This window comes from Coregonus clupeaformis, chromosome 1 (genome assembly GCF_020615455.1).
Source record: "Coregonus clupeaformis isolate EN_2021a chromosome 1, ASM2061545v1, whole genome shotgun sequence".
NCBI classification, from domain to species: Eukaryota; Metazoa; Chordata; class Actinopteri; order Salmoniformes; family Salmonidae; genus Coregonus; species Coregonus clupeaformis.
In genome coordinates this window covers 35,681,638-35,708,806 of record NC_059192.1, presented here as the reverse complement: position 1 = coordinate 35,708,806, position 27,169 = coordinate 35,681,638, and the positions used below count along the sequence as shown (strand labels likewise).

The following is a 27,169-nucleotide window of genomic DNA, read 5'->3' as shown; positions in this document are numbered from 1 at the left end:
AGCGCAGCAAAAGCCTCAAGTAGCCTTGATAGCTGGCTAACTAACTTAGCTGGCTAGTGTAGCTAGCTTGCTTCTTTAAAAATAAATGTAATGCAGTCAAGACAGACACTACCTGATGAGATGATAGATAACCTAATCGCAGCAACAAGTTTGTCCAACTTGCGTGAGTTGGTTTGGCTACTTTCTCGCTGCGTCAGACACACCCAAGCGTGCAACTGCAGCCCGCAATTTGGGGTGTTCCTGCATGTGGGCATTCCTGCATCAACACCCCCCCTCGAGTGTGACACCGTGTGCTAGCTTGCTAGTTAGCTAGCACACGGTGTCTCCCACGCCTCCCGTGTACAAGAGAAAACCTTGCCCGACAGGCGGGGACACAGTCTACCGGTCGCCCCCGCTTCCCGCTAGCACAGCAGGTGGGAGGCCTAGATAGCAACACTGTGTGCTAGCTCGCTAGTTAGCACACTGTCACCTACGCCTCCTTTGTACCGGAGTCCTCCTTAGGAGTAGCTGGCTAAGCTTGCACACAGTGTCCTTCGCTCCTGCCTGCCCTCGCCATCGTTAACAGAACTGCGGGAAAACAATGCCCGACAGGCGGGGACGAAGGACACGCTACCGGCGTGTACTAGCTATAGATAGCTACCGTTGTCGACCCTGCCTCTTCTTGTGGGGTTTATCCGCGGTTGGCATCCAACGTTATGGTGAATTACCACCATCTACTATACTGGAGCGCCCCTGCCTATGTACTAAAGTCATATCTTAAAAGAGGATGCAGATGCAGGAATGCCCACATGCAGGAACTCCCCGAATTGCAGGCTGCAGTTGCACCCTTCGACACCGGCCACTGCTCCTCTTGCGCACCTCAACACCAGTCTGTGCTGAAACAAAGAGTGCACCGCCTCTCCTCAAATCAAATTTTATTGCTCACATACACATATTAAGCAGATGTTATTGCGGGTGTAGCGAAATGCTTGTGTTCCTAGCTCCAACAGTGCAGTAGTATCTAACAATTCACAAAAATACACACAAATCTAAAGTAAATGTAATTAAGAAATATATAAATATTAGGACGAGCAATGTCGGAGCGGCATTGACTAAAACACAGTAGAATAGAATACAGTATATACATATGAGATGAGTAAAGCAGTATGTAAACATTATTAAAGTGACTAGTGTTCCATGTATATACAGTGGGGAGAACAAGTATTTGATACACTGCCAATTTTGCAGGTTTTCTTACTTACAAAGCATGTAGAGGTCTGTAATTTTTATCATAGGTACACTTCAACTGTGAGAGACGGAATCTAAAACAAAAATCCAGAAAATCACATTGTATGATTTAAGTAATTAATTTGCATTTTATTGCAGGACATAAGTATTTGATCACCTACCAACCAGTAAGAATTCCGGCTCTCACAGACCTGTTAGTTTTTCTTTAAGAAGCCCTCCTGTTCTCCACTCATTACCTGTATTAACTGCACCTGTTTGAACTCGTTACCTGTATAAAAGACACCTGTCCACACACTCAATCAAACAGACTCCAACCTCTCCACAATGGCCAAGATCAGAGAGCTGTGTAAGGACATCAGGGATAAAATGGTAGACCTGCACAAGGCTGGGATAGGCTACAGGACAATAGGCAAGCAGCTTGGTGAGAAGGCAACAACTGTTGCCGCAATTATTAGAAAATGGAAGAAGTTCAAGATGACGGTCAATCACCCTCGGTCTGGGGCTCCATGCAAGATCTCACCTCGTGGGGCATCAATGATCATGAGGAAGGTGAGAGATCAGCCCAGAACTACACGGCAGGACCTGGTCAATGACCTGAAGAGAGCTGGGACCACAGTCTCAAAGAAAACCCTTAGTAACACACTACGCCGTCATGGATTAAAATCCTGCAGCGCACGCAAGGTCCCCCTGCTCAAGCCAGCGCATGTCCAGGCCCATCTGAAGTTTGCCAATGACCATCTGGATGATCCAGAGGAGGAATGGGAGAAGGTCATGTGGTTTGATGAGACAAAAATTGAGCTTTTTGGTCTAAACTCCACTCGCCGTGTTTGGAGGAAGAAGGAGGATGAGTACAACCCCAAGAACACCATCCCAACCGTGAAGCATGGAGGTGGAAACATCATTCTTTGGGGATGCTTTTCTGCAAAGGGGACAGGACGACTGCACCGTATTGAGGGGAGGATAGATGGGGCCATGTATCGCGAGATCTTGGCCAACAACCTCCTTCCCTCAGTAAGAGCATTGAAGATGGGTCGTGGCTGGGTCTTCCAGCATGACAACGACCCGAAACGCACAGCCAGGGCAACTAAGGAGTGGCTCCGTAAGAAGCATCTCAAGGTCCTGGAGTGGCCTTGCCAGTCTCCAGACCTGAACCCAATAGAACATCTTTGGAGGGAGCTGAAAGTCTGTATTGCCCAGCGACAGCCCCGAAACCTGAAGGATCTGGAGAAGGTCTGTATGGAGGAGTGGGCCAAAATCCCTGCTGCAGTGTGTGCAAACCTGGTCAAGACCTACAGGAAACGTATGATCTCTGTAATTGCAAACAAAGTTCTGCTTTTCTGATGTATCAAATACTTATGTCATGCAATAAAATGCATATTAATTACTTAAAAATCATACAATGTGATTTTCTGGATTTTTGTTTTAGATTCCATCTCTCACAGTTGAAGTGTACCTATGATAAAAATTACAGACCTCTACATGCTTTGTAAGTAGGAAAAATCGGCAGTGTATCAAATACTTGTTCTCCCCACTGTAGGTCAGCAGTACAGGTGCAGGGTTGAGTAACCGGGTGGTACCCGGCTAGTGATGGCTATTTAACAGTCTGATGGCCATGAGATAGAAGCTGTTTTTCAGTCTCTGTCCCAGCTTTGATGTACCTGTACTGACCTTGCCTTCTGGATGATAACGGGGTAAACAGGCCGTGGCTCGGGTGGTTGATGTCCTTGATTATCTTTTTGGCCTTCCTGTGACATCCGGTGCTGTAGGTATCCTGGAGGGCAGGCAGTGTGCCCCCGGTGATGCGTTGGGCAGACCGCACCACCCTCTGGAGAGCCCTGCGGTTGCGGGCGGTGCAGTTGCCGTACTAGGCGGTGATACAGCCAGACAGGATGCTCTGAATTGTGCATCTGTAAAAGTTTGTGAGGGTCTTAGGGGCCAAGCCAAATCTCTTCAGCCTCCTGAGGTTGAAGAGGCGCTGTTTCGCCTTCTTCACCACACTGTCTGTGTGGGTGGACCATTTCAGATTGTCAGTGATGTGTACGCCGAGGAACTTGAAGCTTTACACCTTCTCCACTGCGGTCCCGCCGATGTGGATAGGGGCGTGCGAGCAAGTCCCCATTGAAGAAAAAAGTATGTTGTTTTCTTTAAAACATCTATTTGACTATCCGGATATTCAAACAAAATTAATTATATAATAGTGAAATCATTTCAAATGCCCAACCCTAGAACATAGGCTCCTGATTCTCACCCAATACAGGCATACAGCCCATTCAGGGAGGGGAGTGACATCATCCCTTGGCTCCCCATTGTCTGCGCCTCACAACACTTGGAAATGGTAGAACATTAACTAAGCCAGTGAAAGAGACATCCATACACGCTGCTCCTTACAGACCAGACACACAGCCAGAAGGTGAAGGGGACTGAGGATGGCAGTCAGTGTGTGTGTTTAAAAACAGAGCTAAAATAACTAAAGTGGGAGAAAGGAAAGCAAGACAGTGACAGATAGAGAGAGATATGGTGGATATTAAGAAAACCTGCCCTGCAAAGGAAATGGACAGCCCAGAAGAACTAGACCTTTTAGAAATAGTGACAAAGACAGCAAAATAATATATCTTTATTTTGCCATCTTCCATCTGGCTTTTATTTCAGCGGTTATCTGTCAGCTTTCCCTTGCACGGTGTCAAGAATAAATCAAAATTGCATGACAATCTTATTTGTAGCTAAGCCTACCTCTTCTGGCATTCTTCTCATTTTAAATGTCACAGCAGAACAATATGTCTAAATTAACTCACGTTAACCTTGAAAAGCAAGTGTATGTATTTCATTATTATCATTATGTGCAAACAGCATCACACTAACTGGTGCTGCCCATACACAACTGCTTCTTCCTCTATGCCCAGCGGATGAATAGGAAATTCATCACACGTGGCTTGAATGTATTATTCATGCAAGCATTCAAACTAAAGTCCATTCATAACCAGTCAGCCAGCGCACGGTTGGGCACTGGTTCATTCCTCGCCATACAGTAGTCTGAATCCCTTACGCCGCATTTCCATTGAGGATTTACCCCAGTGTTTTACACAAAATGCTCAGACTTCTGTTTCCACCGGCACCCGTCTCTCACTGGGCCATGGCTCTGGCGGACCTGCTCTGACTTGGAGCCAACTCAAGGCCCTGGGTACTTTTCAGTTTGCATTGACATAACAATAACCACCTGAACTGGGTCGCACTGAATGTGGAACTCACGTTCGTTCAGCGCGTTGTTGACATGACACTGGAAATCCACATGGAGGCGATGAAACCAAAGGAGCCCCATTAATTTTCAATGAAGGAAAGCTAAGTGGGAGGGGGACCCGTTGGGCAATACTAGCATGCGCGATGGAGCATAAACAGGGCGGGACCAAAGTTGGGGAAAGCTGAACTTTATGTAAATACTCTGCGACGTCGTGTTGCTATTGACCAATCGAAGCTCACTATAGTTTCCAGCCCCTACTGGATTGGCTGTTGATACCTAGCACCAACATGAGGGCGAAAAAAAGCTTGGCTATCCGAATTTACTTGTTAAAAGGATCTCGGCCATGACTGCAAACATTTTCGCACGATTCTACATGTAAAATTGGTTTTCACTCGGTTCGCAAGTACTCTCGCAAGCAAACGTTATTGTTATGTTCAAGCCCTAACACCTCACAAAGCAACATGCTTGAATGATGCAGAGGTTGTTGATTCTGCACACCACAAGTATTTAGTGTCACAAGCCTGATGGAAACACAATAACACTAGTAGTGATGGGCGTTCCGAGTCTTTTCGGTGAGTCGGCTTATTTGTCTCTTCGTTCAAAACGCTTAAGGGCAATTCCAGCGTTATGGATATGACATTTGCACACAAAATGAGAAACAAAATGTCTCACAGAATTGACTTATCAAGCATAAATGAAAATGTTAATGTGTATGTTTGTAGAACCCTACAGGGGAAGTGTAGACACAAAATTACAAAATTCTAACTAGTAGTAACGGAACAACAAAACTTGCGTCATGGATGTGATGGAAATGGACAGACATTTTTGGGAGAATGGACACATCAGCAAAAGTCTGAATCTCAAAGGGTAAAATATTAATAGCCACTTTGAAAGTAAGGCTTGGCTACACACAAAAACAATGCTGAAATTTTTTCAAAAAATGTAGTATATACACTTTAGAGGAAAATGTACCGTTATGGATGTGACGCTATGCAAAATGAGTGAATATATATATACAGTGGGGAAAAAAAGTATTTAGTCAGCCACCAATTGTGCAAGTTTTCCCACTTAAAAAGATGAGAGAGGCCTGTAATTTTCATCATAGGTACATGTCAACTATAACAGACAAAACGAGAAAAAAAAATCCAGAAAATCACATTGTAGGATTTTTTATGAATTTTTGCAAATTATGGTGGAAAATAAGTATTTGGTCAATAACAAAAGTTTCTCAATACTTTGTTATATACCCTTTGTTGGCAATGACACAGGTCAAACGTTTTCTGTAAGTCTTCACAAGGTTTTCACACACTGTTGCTGGTATTTTGGCCCATTCCTCCATGCAGATCTCCTCTAGAGCAGTGATGTTTTGGGGCTGTCGCTGGGCAACACAGACTTTCAACTCCTTCCAAAGATTTTCTATGGGGTTGAGATCTGGAGACTGGCTAGGCCACTCCAGGACCTTGAAATGCTTCTTACGAAGCCACTCCTTCGCACGGGCGGTGTGTTTGGGATCATTGTCATGCTGAAAGACCCAGCCACGTTTCATCTTCAATGCCCTTGCTGATGGAAGGAGGTTTTCACTCAAAATCTCACGATACATGGCCCCATTCATTCTTTCCTTTACACGGATCAGTCGTCCTGGTCCCTTTGCAGAAAAACAGCCCCAAAGCATGATGTTTCCACCCCTATGCTTCACAGTAGGTATGGTGTTCTTTGGATGCAACTCAGCATTCTTTGTCCTCCAAACACGACGAGTTGAGTTTTTACCAAAAAGTTATATTTTGGTTTCATCTGACATTCTCCCAATCCTCTTCTGGATCATCCAAATGCACTCTAGCAAACTTCAGACGGGCCTGGACATGTACTGGCTTAAGCAGGGGGGACACGTCTGGCACTGCAGGATTTGAGTCCCTGGCGGCGTAGTGTGTTACTGATGGTAGGCTTTGTTACTTTGGTCCCAGCTCTCTGCAGGTCATTAACGAGGTCCCCCGTGTGGTTCTGGGATTTTTGCTCACCGTTCTTGTGATTATTTTGACCCCACGGGGTGAGATCTTGCGTGGAGCCCCAGATCGAGGGAGATTATCAGTGGTCTTGTATGTCTTCCATTTCCTAATAATTGCTCCCACAGTTGATTTCTTCAAACCAAGCTGCTTACCTATTGCAGATTCAGTCTTCCCAGCCTGGTGCAGGTCTACAATTTTGTTTCTGGTGTCCTTTGACAGCTCTTTGGTCTTGGCCATAGTGGAGTTTGGAGTGTGACTGTTTGAGGTTGTGGACAGGTGTCTTTTATACTGATAACAAGTTCAAACAGGTGCCATTAATACAGGTAACGAGTGGAGGACAGAGGAGCCTCTTAAAGAAGAAGTTACAGGTCTGTGAGAGCCAGAAATCTTGCTTGTTTGTAGGTGACCAAATACTTATTTTCCACCATAATTTTCAAATAAATTCATTAAAAATCCTACAATGTGATTTTCTGGATTTTTTTCTTCTCAAATTTGTCTGTCATAGTTGACGTGTACCTATGATGAAAATTACAGGCCTCTCTCATCTTTTTAAGTGGGAGAACTTGCACAATTGGTGGCTGACTAAATACTTTTTTTCCCCACTGTATACGCACACTCAAGATTTCTTCACCAAACTTCATCATAATACTTTTGTCGTCATCTGAAAATGCACTGTACCTCAAAGAACCAAGTAATCACCAGTATATTGAATAGTTATTGCATAGGCTATCAAAGTGCACTCGTGAGTCCTGTCTTAACCAACCATAAATGCACAAAAAAAATGCATTTACAATTCTTAATTTGAAAATCTCTCATTTTCATTGCCAATTAGAGTGCTGCATACCTCAACAATTATATACATATTTACACTTTCATAATTACACTAGAGGAAAATGTTATGGGATATGACAGGGTCCCAAAAGACAGACAGCAAATGATGACACTGCACTCCATTTCAAATTTACAAAGTTTTAGTAATTTCATTCTAGATCACTAATGACAGATGTTTCATTTAAAATATTAAATGTTATTATTAATCACCTACTGAGTAACAGAATAAACTGTTCAAAGTTTATTTATAAGATCAGGCTTTTTATTGATCTCACACCCTTTAATCTGCCAGCACAGGCTCTATGAAATTGTACCCCCTCCCCATGTTGTCCACAAAAGGACACAGGGACTACATTTACATTTTACATTTTAGTCATTTAGCAGACGCTCTTATCCAGAGCGACTTACAGGAGCAATTAGGGTTAAGTGCCTTGCTTAAGGGCACATCGACAGATTTTTCACCTAGTCGGCTCGGGGATTAGAACCAGCGACCTTTCGGTTACTGGCACAACGCTCTTACCCACTAAGCTACCTGCCGCCCTAGACAACTTGACCTGCAGCCACCCAAGGCTTGTCGTCCTTGGCTGGCAAGATGTACACAAATCGTTTCTCCTCAAGAACTGCATTTCAACAGCATCAGTCAGTCTTTATCTGTTACCAGTCCCACAAACTGCCTGTATATACCCACTGAGTATACCAAACATTAGGAACACCTTCCTAATTAAGTTGCACCCCCCCCCCCCAGCACCACAGGGATTTCCCGCCCACGTTGTTCTTGATACACACGGGAAACTGTTGAGCGTGAAAAACCCAGCAGTGTTGCAGTTCTTGACACAAACCGGTGCGCCCGGCACCTACTACCATATCCCATTCAAAGGCACTTATATTTTTTTGTCTTGCCCATTCACCCTCTGAATGGCACACATACACAAGTCATGTCTCAATTGTCTCAAGGCTTAAATATCCTTTAACCTGTTTCCTCCCCTTTATCTACATTAATTTTGAAGGTGATTTAACAAGTGACATCAATAAGGGATCATGGCTTTCACCTAGATTCACCTGGTCAGTGTATGTCATGGAAAGCGCAGGTGTTCTTAATGTTTTGTATACTCAGTATATACCTCTAACCCTAGACTCAGGGATTGATACACCCATTTCATTCTCTTGTTTATTTGAGCTAGCTGGACTCATTCCTTATCTCTACTGTATCTCGACATATGTCATTTTGTTGACTTCTTTCCTATGAAGGGTTAATGTTAATTTTCGTTACGTTAAATAGTTTTTAAAAGTTTCATTAAATTATAACCTACCAGTGGTAAAGGGTTTGCACTTTAGTTGACGTTTCTTGTCCAATCCTAAATCACCTCAGGCTTGACAGCTGCAGTTCACAAGCACGCGCAGGGCAGACTACACAGATACAGACCAATATTGTCACTGAGGGGTACCTGTACTTACTCAAGGAAGTAAACAAAATCAGCATGACCGGTGAAAGTTGATGGATTTTTATGACCTTCATTCTGTAATGCTCCAGTTAGCAGAATAATGCATGATTGCAGTTCATATGAGAATGTGAGTACATCCGAAATAGATCACACAGCTAAAGATTGCCAGCTAGCTTGTTTGTTAACATAAACACTCTTCGGAAAAAGTAGGATGGGCATGAAAATTTTTATCATGATCGCGTTATGCAGTGATGCTAACTAGTGAGTCATTGATCATGTTATGAAGCATCCGTAACGGTCACATCAGTTACGCTTAGAACGAGTACTGACAAACTGAGAAAGGAAACCAATTATACATCACCTAAGCCCTTGATGAAAGTTAACTTTCTGTGCAAAGCTTGCATACAATCATACTCGAAACGCGTCCACAATAACAACCTTTCCTCAAAAACGTTACGGATGTGACACTGCATGTCCAAATCAGCGTTCTATTTTTTTTTTTATATATTGTTTCATTAACCTTCCGACTTGGTCATTAACGCAGGGGGACAGATGAGTACCAAAACAAGTTATGTGAGCCATTGCCAAAAGCTATGAAATCTGGTTGACTGAAAATACTTAAGTATTGTAGTAACAATAACATTCAATTTGGCAAATAAAGGCCAAATGTAGTCTTTACTTCAAAATACACACATTCAAGGTAAATATTAAAGTAGTTTCATTAGGAAATCCGCTATTTTGTTTTTTCATGCTCAGGTTGACCTTACAATGGAATTGCTCTTAAATCGACCTAGAACCATAAAAATATTGCAAATCTCCAATGTAAAGCACAAAAGGTAGGCCGCCATTATGTCAGACCGTGAAATGCGCGGTCAAATGCATTTTTACCTGGCCAAATTCCTAAATGGCCTGCAAAAAAAAGTACGTGGGCCAGTTTGACACGCTCTCCCCACTATTTGTTTCTGCAGTGAGGATTCACCCTCTTTAGATCATTTTGTAACTTCTCTGCAGAAAAACTTTGTTTCGAGCTCAAAAAGCAGTAGTAGCAGTATGCAAATCACAGCTGAACCGCTCTTTCACAGATGCGAGTCGGTTTCCGACGTTCACCAAAAAGAGCCATTTGACCCATCACTAAAGCTGAAATTAACATAACACTGGCGGCCCCACTGATGTGAAAGTCTCAATGGAAAATACTATAGTGTCCTCAAACTGGCCATGGTCACCAAGACAAAAATGAAAATAAATACAATTAATTATGACACTGAAAATACATATTTCAAGAAGGTAATAGGCTATATTGTTAAGACTTCTGAAGGCACTCAATGCCAACCTAGTACACAAGCATTGTAACAAGTAACCAGAGTAGTGGTGCACCCACTGTCTAACTGATAAATGACTATTGCTACAAGACCGCACCGGAGGGACGACTGGTGATAAATTTTTTCAGGAAGGTAAGTGGAAGCTAGCTAGCTAAGATGCAAATGTATGATCATTAAATATCCTTGTGAGCTACTTCTAGCTTGTTATTCTACGTTGTATCAACCAACTCTTTAAAATGTTTGGTGTTTGCACAAACAGTAGCTACCTTGCTAACTAGAGAACCAGTTCTACTATCCTGCTAGCTAACAGGCTACAAGTACCAACGCTAACTAGATACACTATGTACACACACAAAAGTATGTGGACACCCCTTCAAATTAGTGGATTCGGCTTTTTCAGCCACACCCGTTGCTAACAGGTGTATAAAATCGAGCACACAGCCATGCAATCGCCATAGACAAAACATTGGAAGTAGAATGGCCTTACTGAAGAGCTCAGTGACTACCAATGTGGCAGTCATAGTATGCCACCTTTCCAACAAGTCAGTTAGTCAAATTTCTGCCCTGCTAGAGTTGCCCCGGACAACTGTAAATGCTGTTATTGTGAAGTGGAAAGGTCTACGGGATAAGTCACAGAACAGAACCACCCAGTGCTGAAGCGCGTAAAAATCTGGAAGTGCTGAAGCGCGTAAAAATCTGGAAGCAATGTCAGCACAATAACTGTTCGTCGGGAGCTTCATATTATTATTATTATTATTATTATTATATTATTATGAAATGGGTTTCCATGGCCGAGCAGCCACACACAAGCCTAAGATCACCATGCGCAATGCCAAGTGTCAGCTGGAGTGGTGTAAAGCTCGCCGCCATTGGACTCTGGAGCAGTGGAATCACGCTTCACCATCTGGCAGTCCGACCGACAAATCTGGGTTTGGCGGATGCCGGCAGAACGTTACCTGCCCCAATGCATAGTGCCAACTGTAAAGTTTGGTGGAGGAGGAATAATTATCTGGGGCTGTTTTTCATGGTTCGGGCTTAGTTCCAGTGAAGGGAATGCTTAACACTACAGCATACAGAACTTCTAGACGATTCTGTGCTTCCAACTTTGTGGCAACAGTTTGGGGAAGGCCCTTTCCTGTTTCAGCATTAAATGCCCCGTGCAAAAAACAAGGTCCATACAGAAATGGCTTGTCGAGATCAGTGTGTTAGAACTTGACTGGCCTGCACACAGCCCGGACCTCAACCCCATCAAACACCTTTGGGATGAATTGGAACGCTGACAGAGCCAGGGATAATCGACCAACCTCACTAATGCTCGTGGCTGAATGGAAGCAAGTCCCAACATCTAGTGGAACGCCTTCCCAGAAAAGGGGGGAGGGGGGACCAACTCCATATTAATACACATGATTTTAGAATGAGATGTTCGACGAGCAGCTGTCCACATACTTTTGGTAATGTAGTGTACGTCGTTTGACGGCTGTCGGAATCTGGGATTAATGTTAGTAAACTAGCTAACGTTAGCTAGTAGTCATTTTCAGTCGGTCTTAAAATATCCCTTTTACTGCATTATACCATTATATTTGCAGACAAGACAACCTAGTTAGGCGAACCCACAGACATTCAATTATTCACCATTGACACACGAAACCAGGAGAAGGCTAGCTAGCTAGCTCGGCTAACATTACCTTATCAGAGTCGAGGTCGGGGTCAGCCTGGCTCAGTCGATACAGAAATGATTTCGGATCTCGGCACAGCGTCTGTCGTGTCGTTAAGAAATACGTTCCCCCCACGTTCAAGCGAACCCATTTGGATACCCCGTTACTGGTTGCCTGGGTTTTTTCCCCGGGCGAATGAGTCAAACATCTCCGATAAACGGAACCACAAGTATCGGAGCTGTTTTCTGCCATCCCCTCTTCTCCGCCCTCTGGTATGACTGGGTGAGGCTGTTGACAGGACGCTTTTCCTCTCCAGTAGGCTCCACGCCATGCACAGGGCTGCGTTCAGTACGAAAAAACGTAATGTAACGTAAACGGTGCTGTTCTGAACGACCAGTAAAAAAACAGGAGGGGATGGGTTGTGGATTCAAAATGCACCGCTGCCCGTTTAATAAGTCACAGCAACCAAACGGCGCAAACGTACCTCATAGTCCAGGGGTGTCAAACTCACCACGGAGGGCCGTGTTTCTCCTTTCAATCAAGACCTAGACTACCAGGTGAGGGGAGTTCCTTACTAATAATCAAGTACAAGGGTGGAGCGAACACCTGCAGACACTCGGCCCTCTGTGGAATGAGTTTAATACGTGTCAGTCTGTTCAAGACATGAGCAGCTGTAACAAAAAAAACGGCTTCAAGAACGTTGAACGTATTGGGGGGACCGTGACGTTCAGTACAAGCAGTTACGGAACGTAGCAAACGTATAATCGAACTGAACGCACCCCAGGCGATACCACTCCTTTTCCTCCAACTAGCGGCCTACCACTCCACATAATAGCGTATATGCAGTGAGCAAAGGGCAGAATAATTTCAAACATATCTCCGAAATACATAACATCATATTTCACACCTATCATATTTCTATTGTAAAAAAAAAATGTACACAATATATTATTGAAATCAGGATACAGTAGACCTTATATTGAACAGCTATGTTGGAATGGAAACATTTTCTTTGAAGCCTTTATATTGTATCAATTTAACACTGCAGAAAACGGATGACATATACATTTGTAATGTTTCAGCAGTCGTGTATTATGTCAGGTTGTAACAGACGACAAGAGGCATTGTATTATTGTATGCCTAAATCCCTACATGCTTTAATTACTGGACTACCAAGCATTACGTGGAAAATTCATCATTCAACAACTACTGACCTAGCGCACAAATAATCAGAGAGAGAATGAACAGATTCATTAAATTATCAGAAATGATTAAATTACTGAGCACATAGAAAATGTATATGATATAGTAAGAAAAAAGCTGTAAAATATTATAGTTTACAATAATTATTCACATTCAAAGGCTTTACATCTCAATACATACACAACATGGCCCCTGAACATGACTTCAATCCAAATATGATTCATATATTAGAATTTAAATAACACAGAATGAACTAGAGGCTAAACAATAGCCATCAAATAACCTTATACAAGAATAAAAATACAAAAACTGTATCCTAATATCATTGCATTTCTTGCTTCAGATTTCAATAATACATTGTCTGTACATCACAGTTCTAGTCGATTACAAACCAGGTAGAGTATTACATACACAATGTAACCGACTGCCGCCCAACTTGATAAAAAAAAAAAAATGTCTAGCAAGAGAAGCAAACACGTTCTATAGTGTTTCCTTACTTTAGAGATAGATACAGCAATTTCATCTCTTATTTGGATCAGATACCCTTTAGCTGACATCAAAGCACGTTCAGCCCAAACCAGAGGCCCGCGGCTACTATTCACTCGCTCCAGTCACAAAAGGCAAATCAATCGCTTGATACATGGGCCATAATTGGGCCAGGTATGTTGTAGAAAAACCATAGGGACACTCCCAATTAACCTTGATAACCCAAACAAGGCAAAGCTGCCAACTTGCCCTGGCACTACAGATTTACTGTGATTGCTTCCAAGAAATGATAGTATAGTATTATGGATGTAACGCTCTGTTGATGCTTTCCTTATCGCCAAAGCTGTTCAACATGGTGGTCAGCATTAGATTTAGTTTTAAACAGGCCATACTGAAGATGAACCGACAATCCCACCCCCAAAAAACTAAAAGTATTCAAACCACAAAGAAATAGCCAGTGAATGGTAAAGAACTGCCAAATAATTCAATAATATTAGCCAGGGTTGCCAATGCAGTCAAAATACCCATCTTAACTTTAATAAAACTACATCTCCAGTGCCCTGGGAGAAAAGCAGACTAGGCTGAGCTACAAAACTGGCCGTGCAGGAAAGCTAAGCGGGTCTTATGATGAAAGAGTACAAGCTAGTGGCATGTTCACCCACCCCCTATTGGCAATGCAATGGTCTACTATTAGGGACTGTCCGCACAGTCTCAGTCTATGGAGAACCAATGCAGAAGCACAGAGCTATTCACAGCTACACCTCACTTTGGGGACCAGCGCTCCACTCCGAAACATTAACCTACAGACCCAAACTGAACTGTAATCATGAAGTACCCAAGAGCCTTGAAAACCAATTAAAATATTATACTCTGTGGACAATGAGGGTCAGACTAAAAATATAGTTTATTTGGTTAGTGCATGGTTGCAGTGCGATACTGAACCAGGCAATAGTCTGCTCTAAGTATGGAGTATGTGTGTGAAGTTCAGGTCTGATTACAGAGGCATACAATGTTGGATTTGGATCTAGTTTGAGTATCATACTGTGTTGGGATAGGCTCTGGTATACAAGTGATGCTGGATTGTGTTTTGTTGTGGTTGAACAAGGAAACCAGTCCTTGCACTGAGATGGTCCTAATGGTACCTACACCGGTGGAATTATAGAGACAAGCCTGTCCTCTCCCTTTCCCCTGCAGAATATACAAGATGCCGATGTGCATGGAAGCCGTCTCATCATCCACACATGGAAAAATTCATTTAGAAGCCTCACAGAGAGCACAAAGAACAAGCAAAGCAAACCTTAAATCCCATGGTCTTTTTTTCCTATTGGTTCTGCTTATTTCAGAGAAGGAAAATAAACAAGGTCTAGATGCCATAGTCTCTAAAATAGTTTTTTTACATTGCGGTGAAGGGCACTAAGGAGGGTGTCACTCTGCTCCGTGATTGGCCTCAGCGCTAGGAGGAAGGAGTGGCGCATGAGGAACTGCTCTCCTATAGGCCAGGATTTTGGTGCTTGTGATAGATCTTTCTCCACACCTCCTGGATCTTCTTACACCACTTGTCAGCATTTCCACTGGGGTCCATCAGATAGTATGTTCGATTGGGCTGTAAATAAATCCCAACAAAGATCAAAATAAAAAAAACATCCAAAGCTGAGAAAGTCAATATTGTCAAAAACAAAAAACAAACAAAAAAAGAGGCCAGGGTTTGTGATAATGTCAGTTTGAAGCTACAAACTTTCTTTTTGCCAATATTTTCTACAGTCATTACAGTGTCATCAATAAGCGTTAATTTCATTTAACATTTACCGTGTGGACAAAGAAGGTCTTAAAGTTCTTGGCCTCTGGACGCAGCTCGGGGGACCAGGGGATCTCCCCCTTCAGGACCTTGTTGACAGGGTCCACGTAGTAAAGGTGTGGCCCTTCAGTGAGGAGCAGCTGCCTCCTCCGCGCAAACAGGCCCTGCAATGGAGTCATGAAACATGGCATGAGATTACCACCAGAGGGGGCTAGTTCCAAGAGTGTGGCATTCCCCTTCGCTGCTGACATAGAATCGGCTTTCTCCAGCTCTAACAAGTGAAACTACACACAAACATTGATCCTCATTGTCAACAACTAAACATTTGGTAAGTTAAAAGTGACAACACTTATGAACTTATTTACTTTGAAAACTGAGATGTGATGTAAAGTTTGGCTTCCACTCACCTTCCGTTTATCCACTGGGCCCATTTTCAAGATCAAATTATTCTCGACAAACTGGTGCCTGTGTAAGCCAGTAATAGTAAGGGTTATGAGCAAGTACTTCCAAGCAAATAAAAGCAAAGCAATGTAAACAAAAAGTCCTTACAAAACATGCAAAACTATCAATGTACATTCCAACGTCAAATGTTCACGATCAAACCGAATGACATCATTTTTTACTAGGACAGAGTTCCTCAGTGGGGCTCACCAGGGGTTCCCACTGGTCTGTTTGTCCAGCAGCAGCTGTTTCTCCTCCTCGGAGAACAGCAGGTCCAGCTCAAACGAGTTGTTGTCCAGGTCGTGGATGTACTGCTCAATGTTGCTGCTGGACCTCTGTGGCGCTGGGGGAATGGTCTCAGGCGTGGAGAGCGAGTGGGACGAGCTGGACTGGGCCACCTGCATGCCGCTGAACTGGCTCAGGAGGTCGTCGTACTGTGGAAACACAGGAGATGGGGGCAGAAGGTGGTTAGTTGGATTATAACATGGGCTTTTGCATGGCACAAATATATGGATTCAATGAATGAACAGGATTCTTTTTAAAAAATCACCACAAGCCAATAAGACATGGTGGCCCAGTTTCATGTTGCCAAGTTCTATGTATGGGTGGAAGTGTCTCACGTTTCCATAGCAGTCTTCGTCATCCTCAGACATGGCTGGCAGGTAGGGGGTGAGCTTGGGTGGCGTCTGCACATGGAGGTCTCCCCAGGAGATGGTCTCGAAGAACGGGTGTCCCCTCAGGGGGTCGTACCCTCCCATCTCCTCGCAACCGATTCTCTTGGAGGGGTCCAGAGACTGAGAGAAACAGAATCATGTTAATACACACACACTGACCCATAGCCTTCAAATCAAATCTTACTACAATTTATTAAACCAGTCTGTGGATGATCGAGAGATGCACCATAACATGTTGTAGAATCCTATTCTGCAGTGCTCGTATTACAGAATTACATTGAGTATATTGATGAAAACAAGACCTACCAAAAGCTGTTCAACAAGATCTTTCGCTTTGGGGAAGAACTTCTCTGGGAATTCATACTCCAGCTTGATTATCTTCTGGAATATTAGGTACTCGTTTCTGGCCAGAGGTAAGCACAGAAGTCAGGGGGGGGGGTAGCCAGAGAAAGGACAGTTTGAAGTAGATGTAAGAGAAACCCCACAAAACATAATATCCAGATGATCTTATCACAAGTTTAGTATAAGCCTAAAACAAAAAGGTGAAAGGGGCAGCAAGCAGACATCGTGCTCTACTTACCCAGCTCTGAATGGTGGTAGCCCAGCCACTAGCTGATAGACTATGCATCCCAAGGCCCAGAGGTCAGAGCTGAAACACACAACCAGTTGATATCAATATAATATCCTATCGGGTAAGGACAGACATTCACTAACTGCATGGGAAAACAATGCATTGGCACAACACTGCAAAGGAGTAGAAGAAAACCCAGTGAGTTGTGAGAGGTACTCAGTGTTTGAATCCCAGTTACCTCTTGCAGGCAGATTTCTCTGTCAGCAGCTCTGGAGACACGTACTGCGCAGTTCCTACAAAGGAGTTCGCTCTCGCTGCAAAACAATAAGGGGGTATGAATCAGACAACACACCTGATGTGACTGATCAAAACTGTAAAGAGAACAAATTTGGGTATTAAAGTAAGAACATAAAATTGGGGATGTTCAGGGAGCAATAAATGGCAATGATTGCTTCATGTTGATAAAAGTATATACACATCTACCTTGTTTGCTATCTGAAGATAACTGCTTTGCTGTTCCAAAGTCTGTTATTTGGATATGCATGTCTTCGCTCAGTAAAATATTCTCAGGTTTAAGGTCTCTGAAAGACAAAATAAACAAATGCGAGGGAACCTAGTCAACCTACATTTTCAATAACAGAATATGGCATAGCAAGAAGGGCTCATTTGTGTAAACAGTGGCAGCAAGTTTAAAAGTAGAGTTAGTCATACAAATATTGTACATTTCATGTTAAAATTGATTATATAAATTGAATTAGAATATCCTGCAACATATGACAGGCTTACCGGTTCAGACATTTCTTACCTGTGAATAATCCCCTTCTCATGCAAATATTCTAGCGCGCAAACAATTTCCGCCGAGTAGAATCTAGTACAGGTCTCATCAAAAGAACCGATTTTGCGAATATATTTCAAAAGCTCTCCATTCTTAGCATAGCTAAGGCCAAAATCTGAGAGCAAGTTGTTAAGGAAAACGACACGTCAAAGGAACACAAACAAGAGACAAAACATTTTTAAAAATCATACAAAGACTAGATAAGTTGCTAAACAAGTCGGTGATGCAGCCAGGCTCCGAGTCATCGTGGTCTCTTCTTATTAAAGGATACACAACTTTTCATCATCTTGAAATGTAAAGTAGAGTTTGACGAAGAATGGGTGATCTAGGTTTGACATCACATCCCTTTCTCGTTTGACGTACTGTGCCTTGTTCTCCTTCATAATTTGCCGCTTCTCCAAAATTTTTACTGGAAGAGAGAAAAGTTAGCAGTGACGTTGAGGGTAAACACAGCACAAAAGAAAACACGATAAGCAGAAACTTTGCACTTTTGACAATCCTTAAAAAGCTGACAAAATACCATTGAAGAGAAACAGGTATTACACATGGAAGCGGAGTTCGAATCAAATGGCTACATTTCAACTTACTTGCATATTCTTTTGCCGTTGCCTGTTCTCTTGCAAGGACAACCTAGAGAGAAAAATATACATTGTTTGAAGAAAATATCATATTTCTACAACTTAAGCAGTAGACCACTTCATCACCATAGTAAATGAGGTGCCAGGCTAATTTAAAACCCATTGAAACTACTCAGCCATTCCTGTACAATTAGCATGAATTGAAGATGAGTCACTGGAGTATATGACCACAAGAATGCGTGCATGTAACAACATCTATCTGGGACTAATTCGTAAGTAAAATGGAATGCTGCTACGTACGGTTGAGAACGAGCCCTCTCCCAGTATCTTGCCGAATTTGAAGTCCTCTGGCCTCTTTTTGCGTGGCTGAGGGGCCTGCTGCGGCCGGAGCTCGGAGCCCTGGCTGGCAGGCTTGCCCGGAGCCCGGGACTCGGAGGTGGGGCCATCCATGCTAGGACAGTGGCTGCTACTTGCGCCTGGGATAGCAAGTGGCGAGCAGGAGTCGGGCTGATTTCTTACCATTGATGGATGTGGGCAGGTACAGATGACAACGCTGGATTGAATGGGCACAACATCATACTGTATGGGAGAGAGAGGAGAAAGGGGCGACATTAGGTGACGTTACTACAACATGGGCATGATTGTCTGTCTAGACTTGGGGCCATCTAAATCATCAAGTTTTTTTGCTCAATCATTTTCAGTTAAGTCTGAGAATGAACAGCGTTTTCCTGCCAAGAGTACTTGTGAACAGAGTGCAAACCAATTTTATATGTATAATCACGTGAACATGTCAGCAGTCAGAAGTCAACAGTGCAGTGAACGAGCGGTAGATCAATGTGAGATCCACATTCGGTGCAATGTGTGTAGTGTAAAGGGTAATGTGGATAGCGCTAAATTGAAATGTTTCTTACAGAAGTAATATGGAATGCATATGCATAACCATGGTAGCAATTAAAAGGGAACAGTTTAGAGATAATGGAAAATTTGACTAAAAGTGCGTACACAACCGTTCATCTGATAAGACTCCAAACATTACACTTGATTTTATGTGCATTTTACATTTAACTGTACTTTGTGCTGCATTTGTTGATAACAACATCTGAAAATACTCTATATACATTCAGTAACATGATAAGAATAATGCCCTCATAGCTGTGCCGTTGAGGAACTAGAGCAAGCACACTTGTAGTTGTTTTGTTTGGAACACAGCCCTGCATCCCCTACATCACACAATTACTGTTGTTTACGCAATCCAAAAACGGTCCATTAGAAATCGCAATCTGGGTAAGGTGGCATCATTTGAAAGCTAGTTCTACTGCCAACATTGTAAAATATGATCTTAGTGTTAGGCTTTCACAAGGCAATTCATAGAAGCAGATTGTAATTTTGGTGCGCATAGAATGGGAGTCCTGAGTGCATTCAGATGTGTGGTCCAAGGCAAATTTTCTTCACAATGTCATCTTGTAACTGTCCATCAAACAGATCAGAAACATTGCCACTGTATAATGCATGAGTTTTATGATATAAAAATGTGAAATGCACATTTGGACTCATGGGTGTTTGGCTTGCTTGTATGACATCAAAGCGGTATTTATTATAATCCTCAACCTCTCATCATTCCAAATACATCGACTCCTCTTAATTTACAGCATCTCCCTCACTCAGACAAAAAATGTGCAACCGTTTCCAATATGAGGGAGGGATGGAGCGCGTGCAGTGCTCAAGTTCAGAACGGCTGTCAGTCAAAACCCATACAGCGCTGTGAAGCGCAGACCCTGAGCTCTGACGTCATGTATAGCATATCTTACTGTACAGCCAATTTAGGCACAAATCTGCCATTTTCAACCTGTATACGGGCACGAGTGTAAAGGGCTACGCTATGCCATGTTCAGTCACAGTTCTTTAAGAGTGTAGGTGTAAACAAAAACAGCTCAAACTCTGTTCTCTGGAGGGTCTGAGGGCCCCATGAGGAGGCAGGCTAACTCAACCTAGACATGTGTGGGAAAGCACGCTGTACCAAACTCAACATGTGCATGAGGGAATCTAATAAAGACATGTTACTTTAATCCCCACTGTCAGAGGATAGGATTCCCTTTGCACTTTTGAGTCATGATTCGTGTCGTTTCTATACATTTTGTCATGTCTGGGAGACAGGTTGGCTCGGTGTTTGAAAATGAACACAGCACTGTCTCTCTTGATGATAGCTGGCAGGGCTCACAGCCCAAGTAGGCACACAGGTGAAAAGCATTATGTTCTATTTACTACCTAGGGCACGTTCCACTCCAGACATGCTTAGTTGAGGATGAGGCAAAAACTTAAATGCAAAAAAAAAGGACATTAAATTTAACAACGTGGACATTCAGCCTTGAATCATCTAGCTATTTAGGTCATCATGATCAGTAAGTGACCTCATACCTTATGCTCACTATGGGGCAATTTAATCACTGGGGTGGAGATTAATCTAGTGGGCAATGTGAAGTAGATAAACTCCCGAGTCCCGACCCAACCCTTTCCCTGGAAGAAAAATCCCAGTTATGTCCTCCAGTGAGAGACGTCAAATGATTGACACCAAATGCTTATACGATTAAATTCAAGACAAGATTATAACTAAATTGATTGACTGGTGCTCAAAAACCAATTATATAATGTGGTGCATTTTCCTTAGCAAATAGCCAACTAGCATCCCGCCTACCATCCTGTCAGTAACTAGCTAATGCTAACAAGCAAATTAGCATTGGCTAACAGCTTGTGAATGTGAGCGAGGACGCCCAACGGTCGTTTCATTTAGTAAGCAAGCATCACGAATGATTAGGAAGCAAGTTCCTCTTTTAAAATGACAAACATACAAGCACGATCTAAAGACCTAACGTTACCACAGGCCAAAGGAAAAGCTTTAGATTCTGTAAATATCCACTTCCAAAATGTTACTGAGTTAACTAGCGAAAGTTAGCTTGCTACCCAGTGTAGGCCTGGGAAATGAGAAGCTAGCTAGTTTTTTCAACTAGTTAAGCAGTTTAACAAAAGGGAGACATTATGATTATTTGTCGAACACGGTCAAGTGAAATCTCGAGCGGTAGTAGCTTGTCAACCGCGACCCACAACAAGGTGTGGCCAGATAGGTAGTTTGCCGATGGATAAGGAACCAAACGTTACATCGTGTTGATTAGGTTATGTAGCTAGGATGCACCTTTACAGGAAAGTCTGTCTGCTAACGTTACCAACTAGTTTGTTAGCATCATCGGCTAATTCTAGAGCTGACGCTTCAGGTATTCAACAACAAGTTAGCTTACTATCTAGTTAACTAGTGATTAGAGTAAGTTGACACAGCTATCTAGATATCAAGTTACTTTCCAAATAGCGGGCAAGCGCTAACGTTAGCCATTTTAAAATCTAAATATGGAAAACATGAACTAGTTCACAATATCTTTCACATGGTAGCAACGGTTTGCTAACGTTAGTGTTGGATAGTCAGTTAGCGAACTAGAAACTTTACGTTAGGCGTAACTTAGCTAGTTAACCGCCAAGTTGGCTGGCTGGCTAACGACCTGAAATTCCACTCACTAAAAGTAAAGCGAGCTAGCATGCTAACTGGTTGCTAGATAACTACATTGCCAGACTAGCTCATTTAGCCAACCGAATAGACAAAAGTATCCACATAGTTAGCTACTACATTTCAAAAAATGTAAAACTACCTAGCTATAATATTAAGTTAAGTGAATGTTCCTATTTGCTAACCAAACCAACATTCTACGTTAGTAATCAAGCTAGCCAAAAACATTTAGACTAGAAGAAGTCGAAACGACTTAGCTAGCTAACTCGCTATTTGCACCTCGGTGAACTTGAAGTGAAAAAAATGTTTGAAAACGTAACGTTAGCTAGCTACCGCAAATGGTTGGACCGCGTCCCTGTGCCGTTAGTTATTATTTATCCCACAACAATTTTCGCAAAATCGAGGAGATTGAAATACTGCTAGCTAACTAGTTTAATTAAACTGCAATTTTCGTCCTCATGCTAGGCTAGCTAATGCAGCCCATTGGCATTGGATTCCATGAAAATTTGAAATAGCATTGGCTACCTAACTAGTATGAGGACGAAAAACGCAGTTAAAGCAACACTTTCCATCCCTGGATTGAGGTAGCTACGTTTTCAAACCATTTCACTTGAAGTTCACCGAGGTGCAAATATATTGGCATATGGTCGTTTCGACTATTCCTTGTAGCTGGTCGAAATGTTTTGGCTAACTAGCAAATGCGTTAACTAGTCAGAGGTCCTCTTACCGCTGTTTGAAATGAGGGCCTAACATATCGAAAATGTTGTCAAACTGCCGCCATACAATACATATTGAGCAACGGCTTCGAATTGAAGTTCGGATGAAAGATCCAATACTCACTATTTGACTTGTAGCTCTTGCCATGGAAGTTTTCCGCGAGTATTTATTTGGAATAAAATAATTACAGAACCTCCATTAATGGCTGCCTCTGCGCCTTCATTTTCCAGCTGTGACGTCGTTCCACAACAATGTTACCGCAAAGACAGAAGATGATAGGCCTACGTCCCTGTATCCGCCCCCTTCACAGCGTTTCGACTGAACTTCATCAATATGAAGACCGCGACCGTCGTTTCAGGAAAAGTTCCAAAACGTCTTGCTAAAGCCTATTTCAAAGCGCCTTTGCATTGCATAACTAATCATCAGCAGCATACAAAACACGTATATATTATAATAATAGCCCTTTACTGTATATAGTTTTCACACTAGATCCTCCATGTCATGGTCTTCTCTTTCAAATGTTTGAGACTTAGTATGTCCAAGTACAACCCATGTTCAAATATATTTTCTACCACCCACACACTTAAATGTTCTTACTCGATATCTTATCTTTGCCGTTGGGGGGAGCCCTGACCGAGACTCGAACCCGCGTCCTGTGACTGTCAAGCTAACACCTTAACTGTTACGGATCTCGTCGAGGTGGCTACATTATCCCCTTCCTTCGGGAGAACGTGTCACAACGCTTCTCTATAACACAATTCCTCACGTGTACACACCTCTCCGATGGCCCCACGGCTGCCCTCCCACTTCTGACACCAGTGTAGCGAATTCAGGGTATAGCCGTGACCGGGACTCGATCCCAGGTTCAGCGACTGTAAAGCCAACACCTTAACCGTTACACCTGACGAGGTCACTACATTTTGTGTTAAATTCGCTACAATATCAACAAAAAAAATCACTCACATAATTGACACATACACATGGATTAAGAGGCCTAATTGCATTACATTCAATTCAATGTAATACTCGTCAATTCAATTTACTGAATTAAGAATGTATAGACACTGAGTAAGGTTACATGCACACAATATGATTATTGTTGATAGATTAATATAATAGTTCGCTGAAAATGTTAACATGCTTTGCAAGAAGAAAGATTTCCCTAATAATCCTGTTTACATGGAAACATCTGAAATCAGTCTACTTGATGGGAAATAAATGCAGAACATCGCCAATCAAAATAAACATTCTACCACAGCGACCATGTTATTTTTGCGAAGCCTACTTGATTCTAAATTCGGACATATAACATTTGTATGTGAAAAATATTTCCAAGATGTATAGCCTACTTTCAGTTTTTCCAAACTCACTTCACTCCTGCAAGAGGGAGGCTTGAGCTACCAGTGCTGGCAGTTCAAATACACCGCTGGAACGCGGATTACGCTGTTTACGTCCTAATAATTCGAAAAATGTATCAGAACACCAGGGTGTTTTAATCGGCGTATGCTTACTTCGATTACGATAATCAGAGTAAAGTGTTTACATACCTATTGCCATATGCAGACAACTTCTGTTTACATGTCCTAATAATTCGAAAGACTGATCAGAAAACCAGGTGTTTTAATCGGCGTATGCCAACTTCAATTACGATAAATGGCCTACTGCCATACTCGGACAACTGCCATAAACCGTTTAATATCGAATTAGTGTGCAGGTAAATGTACACCATGTTAAGTAAACAAAGGGCCTCAATTTCACATAGTGAATCAGTCTTGCCATTCTCCTCAAAGTCCCCAGTACATTCACATTTTTCATTGCACTTTTGATGACTCTCCTGGCTCTTCCTCCTCATCTCCAGTTTTTCTCTCCTTTCCCCCTTCTTCCTCTTCCTCTTCGACATCATCGTCATCATCATTTTCTGATGTCCCAGAACTTCCAGCTTCCTCACCATCACTCTCTGTATCATCCTCTTCCTCAGCAACACTAAACAAAGATGATATGCAATACCATTTACCAACATAGTTGTCACAACAAATGTGAGACTGAAATGAATTAAATATATTATGATTTTCAATGCAATATAAAGCAACGTGTCTTTATTACCGACGGGGTCTGTTAAGATTCATGGATTCTCTCCCTGAATCAACATCGAATGGATCTGCAAAGACAATGGATTAGACATTTTTGGTTCAAGACAGTGTCTGAAGAAATACACAAACACTCAAAGTAAAATATGTTAAAGGCTAAGCTTTCTATGACATCTATAGTGCTCTTCCCTCCGAAGGCATAACACGGTTTTCTTAACACCTTCTTGTATGGCTAACCATTCACCCCTTACTCAACTCCAGATATTTCCTGGGATTTGGCCCAAAACTTCTCTTACAGTAACTTACCAAACTCCTCTTTCTCAGGAGGGGTGTTAAGGTACTCTTTCTCCACAGCCAGCAGCTCCTCCTCTGACTGACAAGCTGCATAGCGCTCCAGCAGAGTCTTGTTCAGATCCAGAAACACAGTCCCCCACTTAAACTTCCTTAGCAGAATCACAGCCAGGTCCCGGAAACCTGCATTTCAGACATGTTAATTCATGACACTGCCAACACTACTAAAGTAATCTGATGGTAAAACCAATTAAATTGTATAGATGGGCATTTGTGTCAAATCTTCTATTCAGGTAAATGCGATACGACACCACAGGTTATGAATTAACTGCAGAATAGCTCAAGCCTTACCCACAATGCAGAAGGTGGCAGCAAAAGCCTCCACACAAGACAGCTTGCAGGGCTTGCCATAGTTCACTGGGTTGGCAGCAACCAAGTACGGTAGCAACCGAGGATGACTACCTATCATTTTATTGAAGGGCGTCTCCTCAAGTTTAGCCCAAGAGCAGTCAATGACAGCCAGTCCATTCTGAGCCACAATGTCCCTGAAAAATAAAGGAAAACACAGGACTCTGACTTCAACATCACAAATACTTGTATATACTATTGAGATATGCCCCAATAATATTGCTTAGAAATTGATGGTCGTGGTCGGTTAAACTTGTCCTGATCTCACAGACAGTGAAAGGGTAAAGTTATGATAAAATTATATCCAGCCCTTATCTATCAGTGGTAATGACGTGCTTAGGGTTTAGGCCATGTCAAAAGCATCACTCACCTGTCTGCTGGTGAGACATATTTGGTGCCCATGGGGCTCAGAATGAGTCCGTGGAACCTCTGGTTGAGGCGTAGGTTGTGAACAAAGCCTTTGCGGACCAGCTTTCTTCCTGTGCAGCGCTTTGGGTCGCAGTGGCCCAGCTCCCACATAGCCAGGGGGCAGGGCAACTTCACCTGGGCAGCCTCCCCTGCATCATCAGGCTGCATGCTGGCTGAAACAGAGAAAAACCAACCAAGTTACCAACCTGGTCTCAGAGCATTTCGTATTATTCTGTATGTAAATCCGAGAAGCTTCATTTAGTATGATATGTTACTTTTGGTATGGTTACATAAGACAGATGGTTACTGAAAGGGTGGTTGCTCGGGGTGGATGGGTAGGCGTATAACGTGAACATCTAGCAACCCAAAGGTTGTGAGTTTGAATCTCATCACGGACAACTTTAGCATCTTTTCAACTACTTACTACTTTTTAGCTACATTGCAACTACTTAGCATGTTAGCTAACCCTTACCCTAACCATTTTAGCTAACCCTTCCCCTAACCCTTTTAGCTAACCCTTCCCCTAACTCTGAAACTTCACCCTAACCACTAACTCCTAACATAGCTAACATTAGCGAGCTAGCTAACGTTAGCCACCTAGCTGCCTAGCTAGAATTCATAACATATCATACATTTAGCAAATTCGTAACATATTGTACGTTTTGCAAATTAGTAACAGATAATACGAATTGTAATTCGTAACATATCATATAAAACATATCATACAAATTAATACATACTTAATACATACCATACGAAACGTAACATATGCTAAATGGAGAGTCTCGGATTTACATACAGAATAATAAAACATGCTCTGAGACCAGGTTGAAGTTACATGATCAACACACACACACACACACACACACACACACACACACACACACACACAACATGACTGGTTATCGGTATGACACATACTGTTTCGGAAGAGGCATACTGTACCTTGCAATGCACCATGCATCTCTTCTGTGAAACACTCAAGAGATTTCCCCTTCATCTTGTGTCGTTTATCTTTCCCCTTGTTCACTGGGCGCTCAAATTTACCCTGTTTCTTTCGTCCCATGGCAGAATTGTCAGACTCTCTCTACCTAATGTTAATTGACTCAAGAGGAAAAATGTGACAAATGTATTCGCTAACGTTACTTTACATAGATGGCTGCTGTAGTATCAAGCCAAACCTGACTTTGAAGCACTTGAATCAACTGGTCCAACAGAACATAAATAAACATCCAAGCAAGCTACCAAAATAACATAGAAAACGTGTAATCCGCTCCTCTTGAATTGAGATTATATTGTGTCGCTTTAGTTGACTAAATGAAAGTATAAACAACCATTTCGTTCACTTTTCATGAGCTCAAACTGTACGTGAGGAAGGACTAACACGCAAGTGCAGACCGTGTATTTTGGTCA

The 27,169-nt window shown here is 42.5% G+C and overlaps 3 protein-coding genes across 6 annotated transcripts in view; all 3 read right to left on the bottom strand.

Moving 5' to 3' along the window:
* The window catches only part of kctd5b (potassium channel tetramerization domain containing 5b), a 35,696-nt gene extending 23,072 nt beyond the window's left edge, over positions 1-12,624 (bottom strand). For all 4 annotated transcript variants that reach the window (XM_041877814.2, XM_041877817.2, XM_041877824.2 and 1 more), the window contains exon 1: positions 11,743-12,624. In XM_041877814.2, coding sequence (XP_041733748.1) covers positions 11,743-11,964 — 222 coding nt within the window. In that variant the 5' untranslated portion in view covers positions 11,965-12,624. The remainder of the gene's footprint in view (positions 1-11,742) is intronic.
* A 1,663-nt stretch (positions 12,625-14,287) lies between these two features.
* Positions 14,288-22,833, bottom strand: pdpk1b (3-phosphoinositide dependent protein kinase 1b). Its single transcript, XM_041877796.2, has 14 exons — positions 22,686-22,833; positions 18,596-18,874; positions 18,305-18,347; positions 17,989-18,126; positions 17,688-17,832; positions 17,366-17,463; positions 17,121-17,196; positions 16,892-16,960; positions 16,618-16,714; positions 16,258-16,431; positions 15,848-16,071; positions 15,604-15,661; positions 15,208-15,360; positions 14,288-15,004 (listed from the first exon to the last, which is right to left on the bottom strand). The coding sequence occupies exons 1-14, from the start codon at positions 22,707-22,709 to the stop codon at positions 14,891-14,893; spliced, it is 1,692 nt and encodes a 563-aa protein (XP_041733730.1). The 5' UTR covers positions 22,710-22,833; the 3' UTR covers positions 14,288-14,890.
* Positions 22,834-23,547: 714 nt separating this feature from the next.
* On the bottom strand, positions 23,548-27,156 carry tsr3 (TSR3 ribosome maturation factor). Its single transcript, XM_041877765.2, has 6 exons — positions 26,702-27,156; positions 25,719-25,929; positions 25,292-25,485; positions 24,956-25,123; positions 24,666-24,720; positions 23,548-24,545 (listed from the first exon to the last, which is right to left on the bottom strand). The coding sequence occupies exons 1-6, from the start codon at positions 26,820-26,822 to the stop codon at positions 24,374-24,376; spliced, it is 921 nt and encodes a 306-aa protein (XP_041733699.1). The 5' UTR covers positions 26,823-27,156; the 3' UTR covers positions 23,548-24,373.
* Positions 27,157-27,169: the final 13 nt, after the last annotated feature.

What these genes read in the sequence shown, in the direction of transcription:
- tsr3 (XM_041877765.2), bottom strand. Translation starts at nt 26,822, where the DNA reads ATGGGACGAAAGAAACAGGGTAAATTTGAGCGCCCAGTGAACAAGGGG. An exon ending in GATGCATGGTGCATTGCAAG is followed by an intron (nt 25,930 to 26,701) that starts GTACAGTATGCC and finishes TCTCTGTTTCAG; the next exon opens with CCAGCATGCAGCCTGATGAT. An exon ending in AATCTTAACAGACCCCGTCG is followed by an intron (nt 24,546 to 24,665) that starts GTAATAAAGACA and finishes ATCTTTGTTTAG; the next exon opens with TGTTGCTGAGGAAGAGGATG.
- pdpk1b (XM_041877796.2), bottom strand. Translation starts at nt 22,709, where the DNA reads ATGGCAAGAGCTACAAGTCAAATA. An exon ending in ATCTTCAGATAGCAAACAAG is followed by an intron (nt 17,197 to 17,365) that starts GTAGATGTGTAT and finishes ATTGTTTTGCAG; the next exon opens with CGAGAGCGAACTCCTTTGTA. An exon ending in GAGAAATCTGCCTGCAAGAG is followed by an intron (nt 16,961 to 17,120) that starts GTAACTGGGATT and finishes TGTGTGTTTCAG; the next exon opens with CTCTGACCTCTGGGCCTTGG.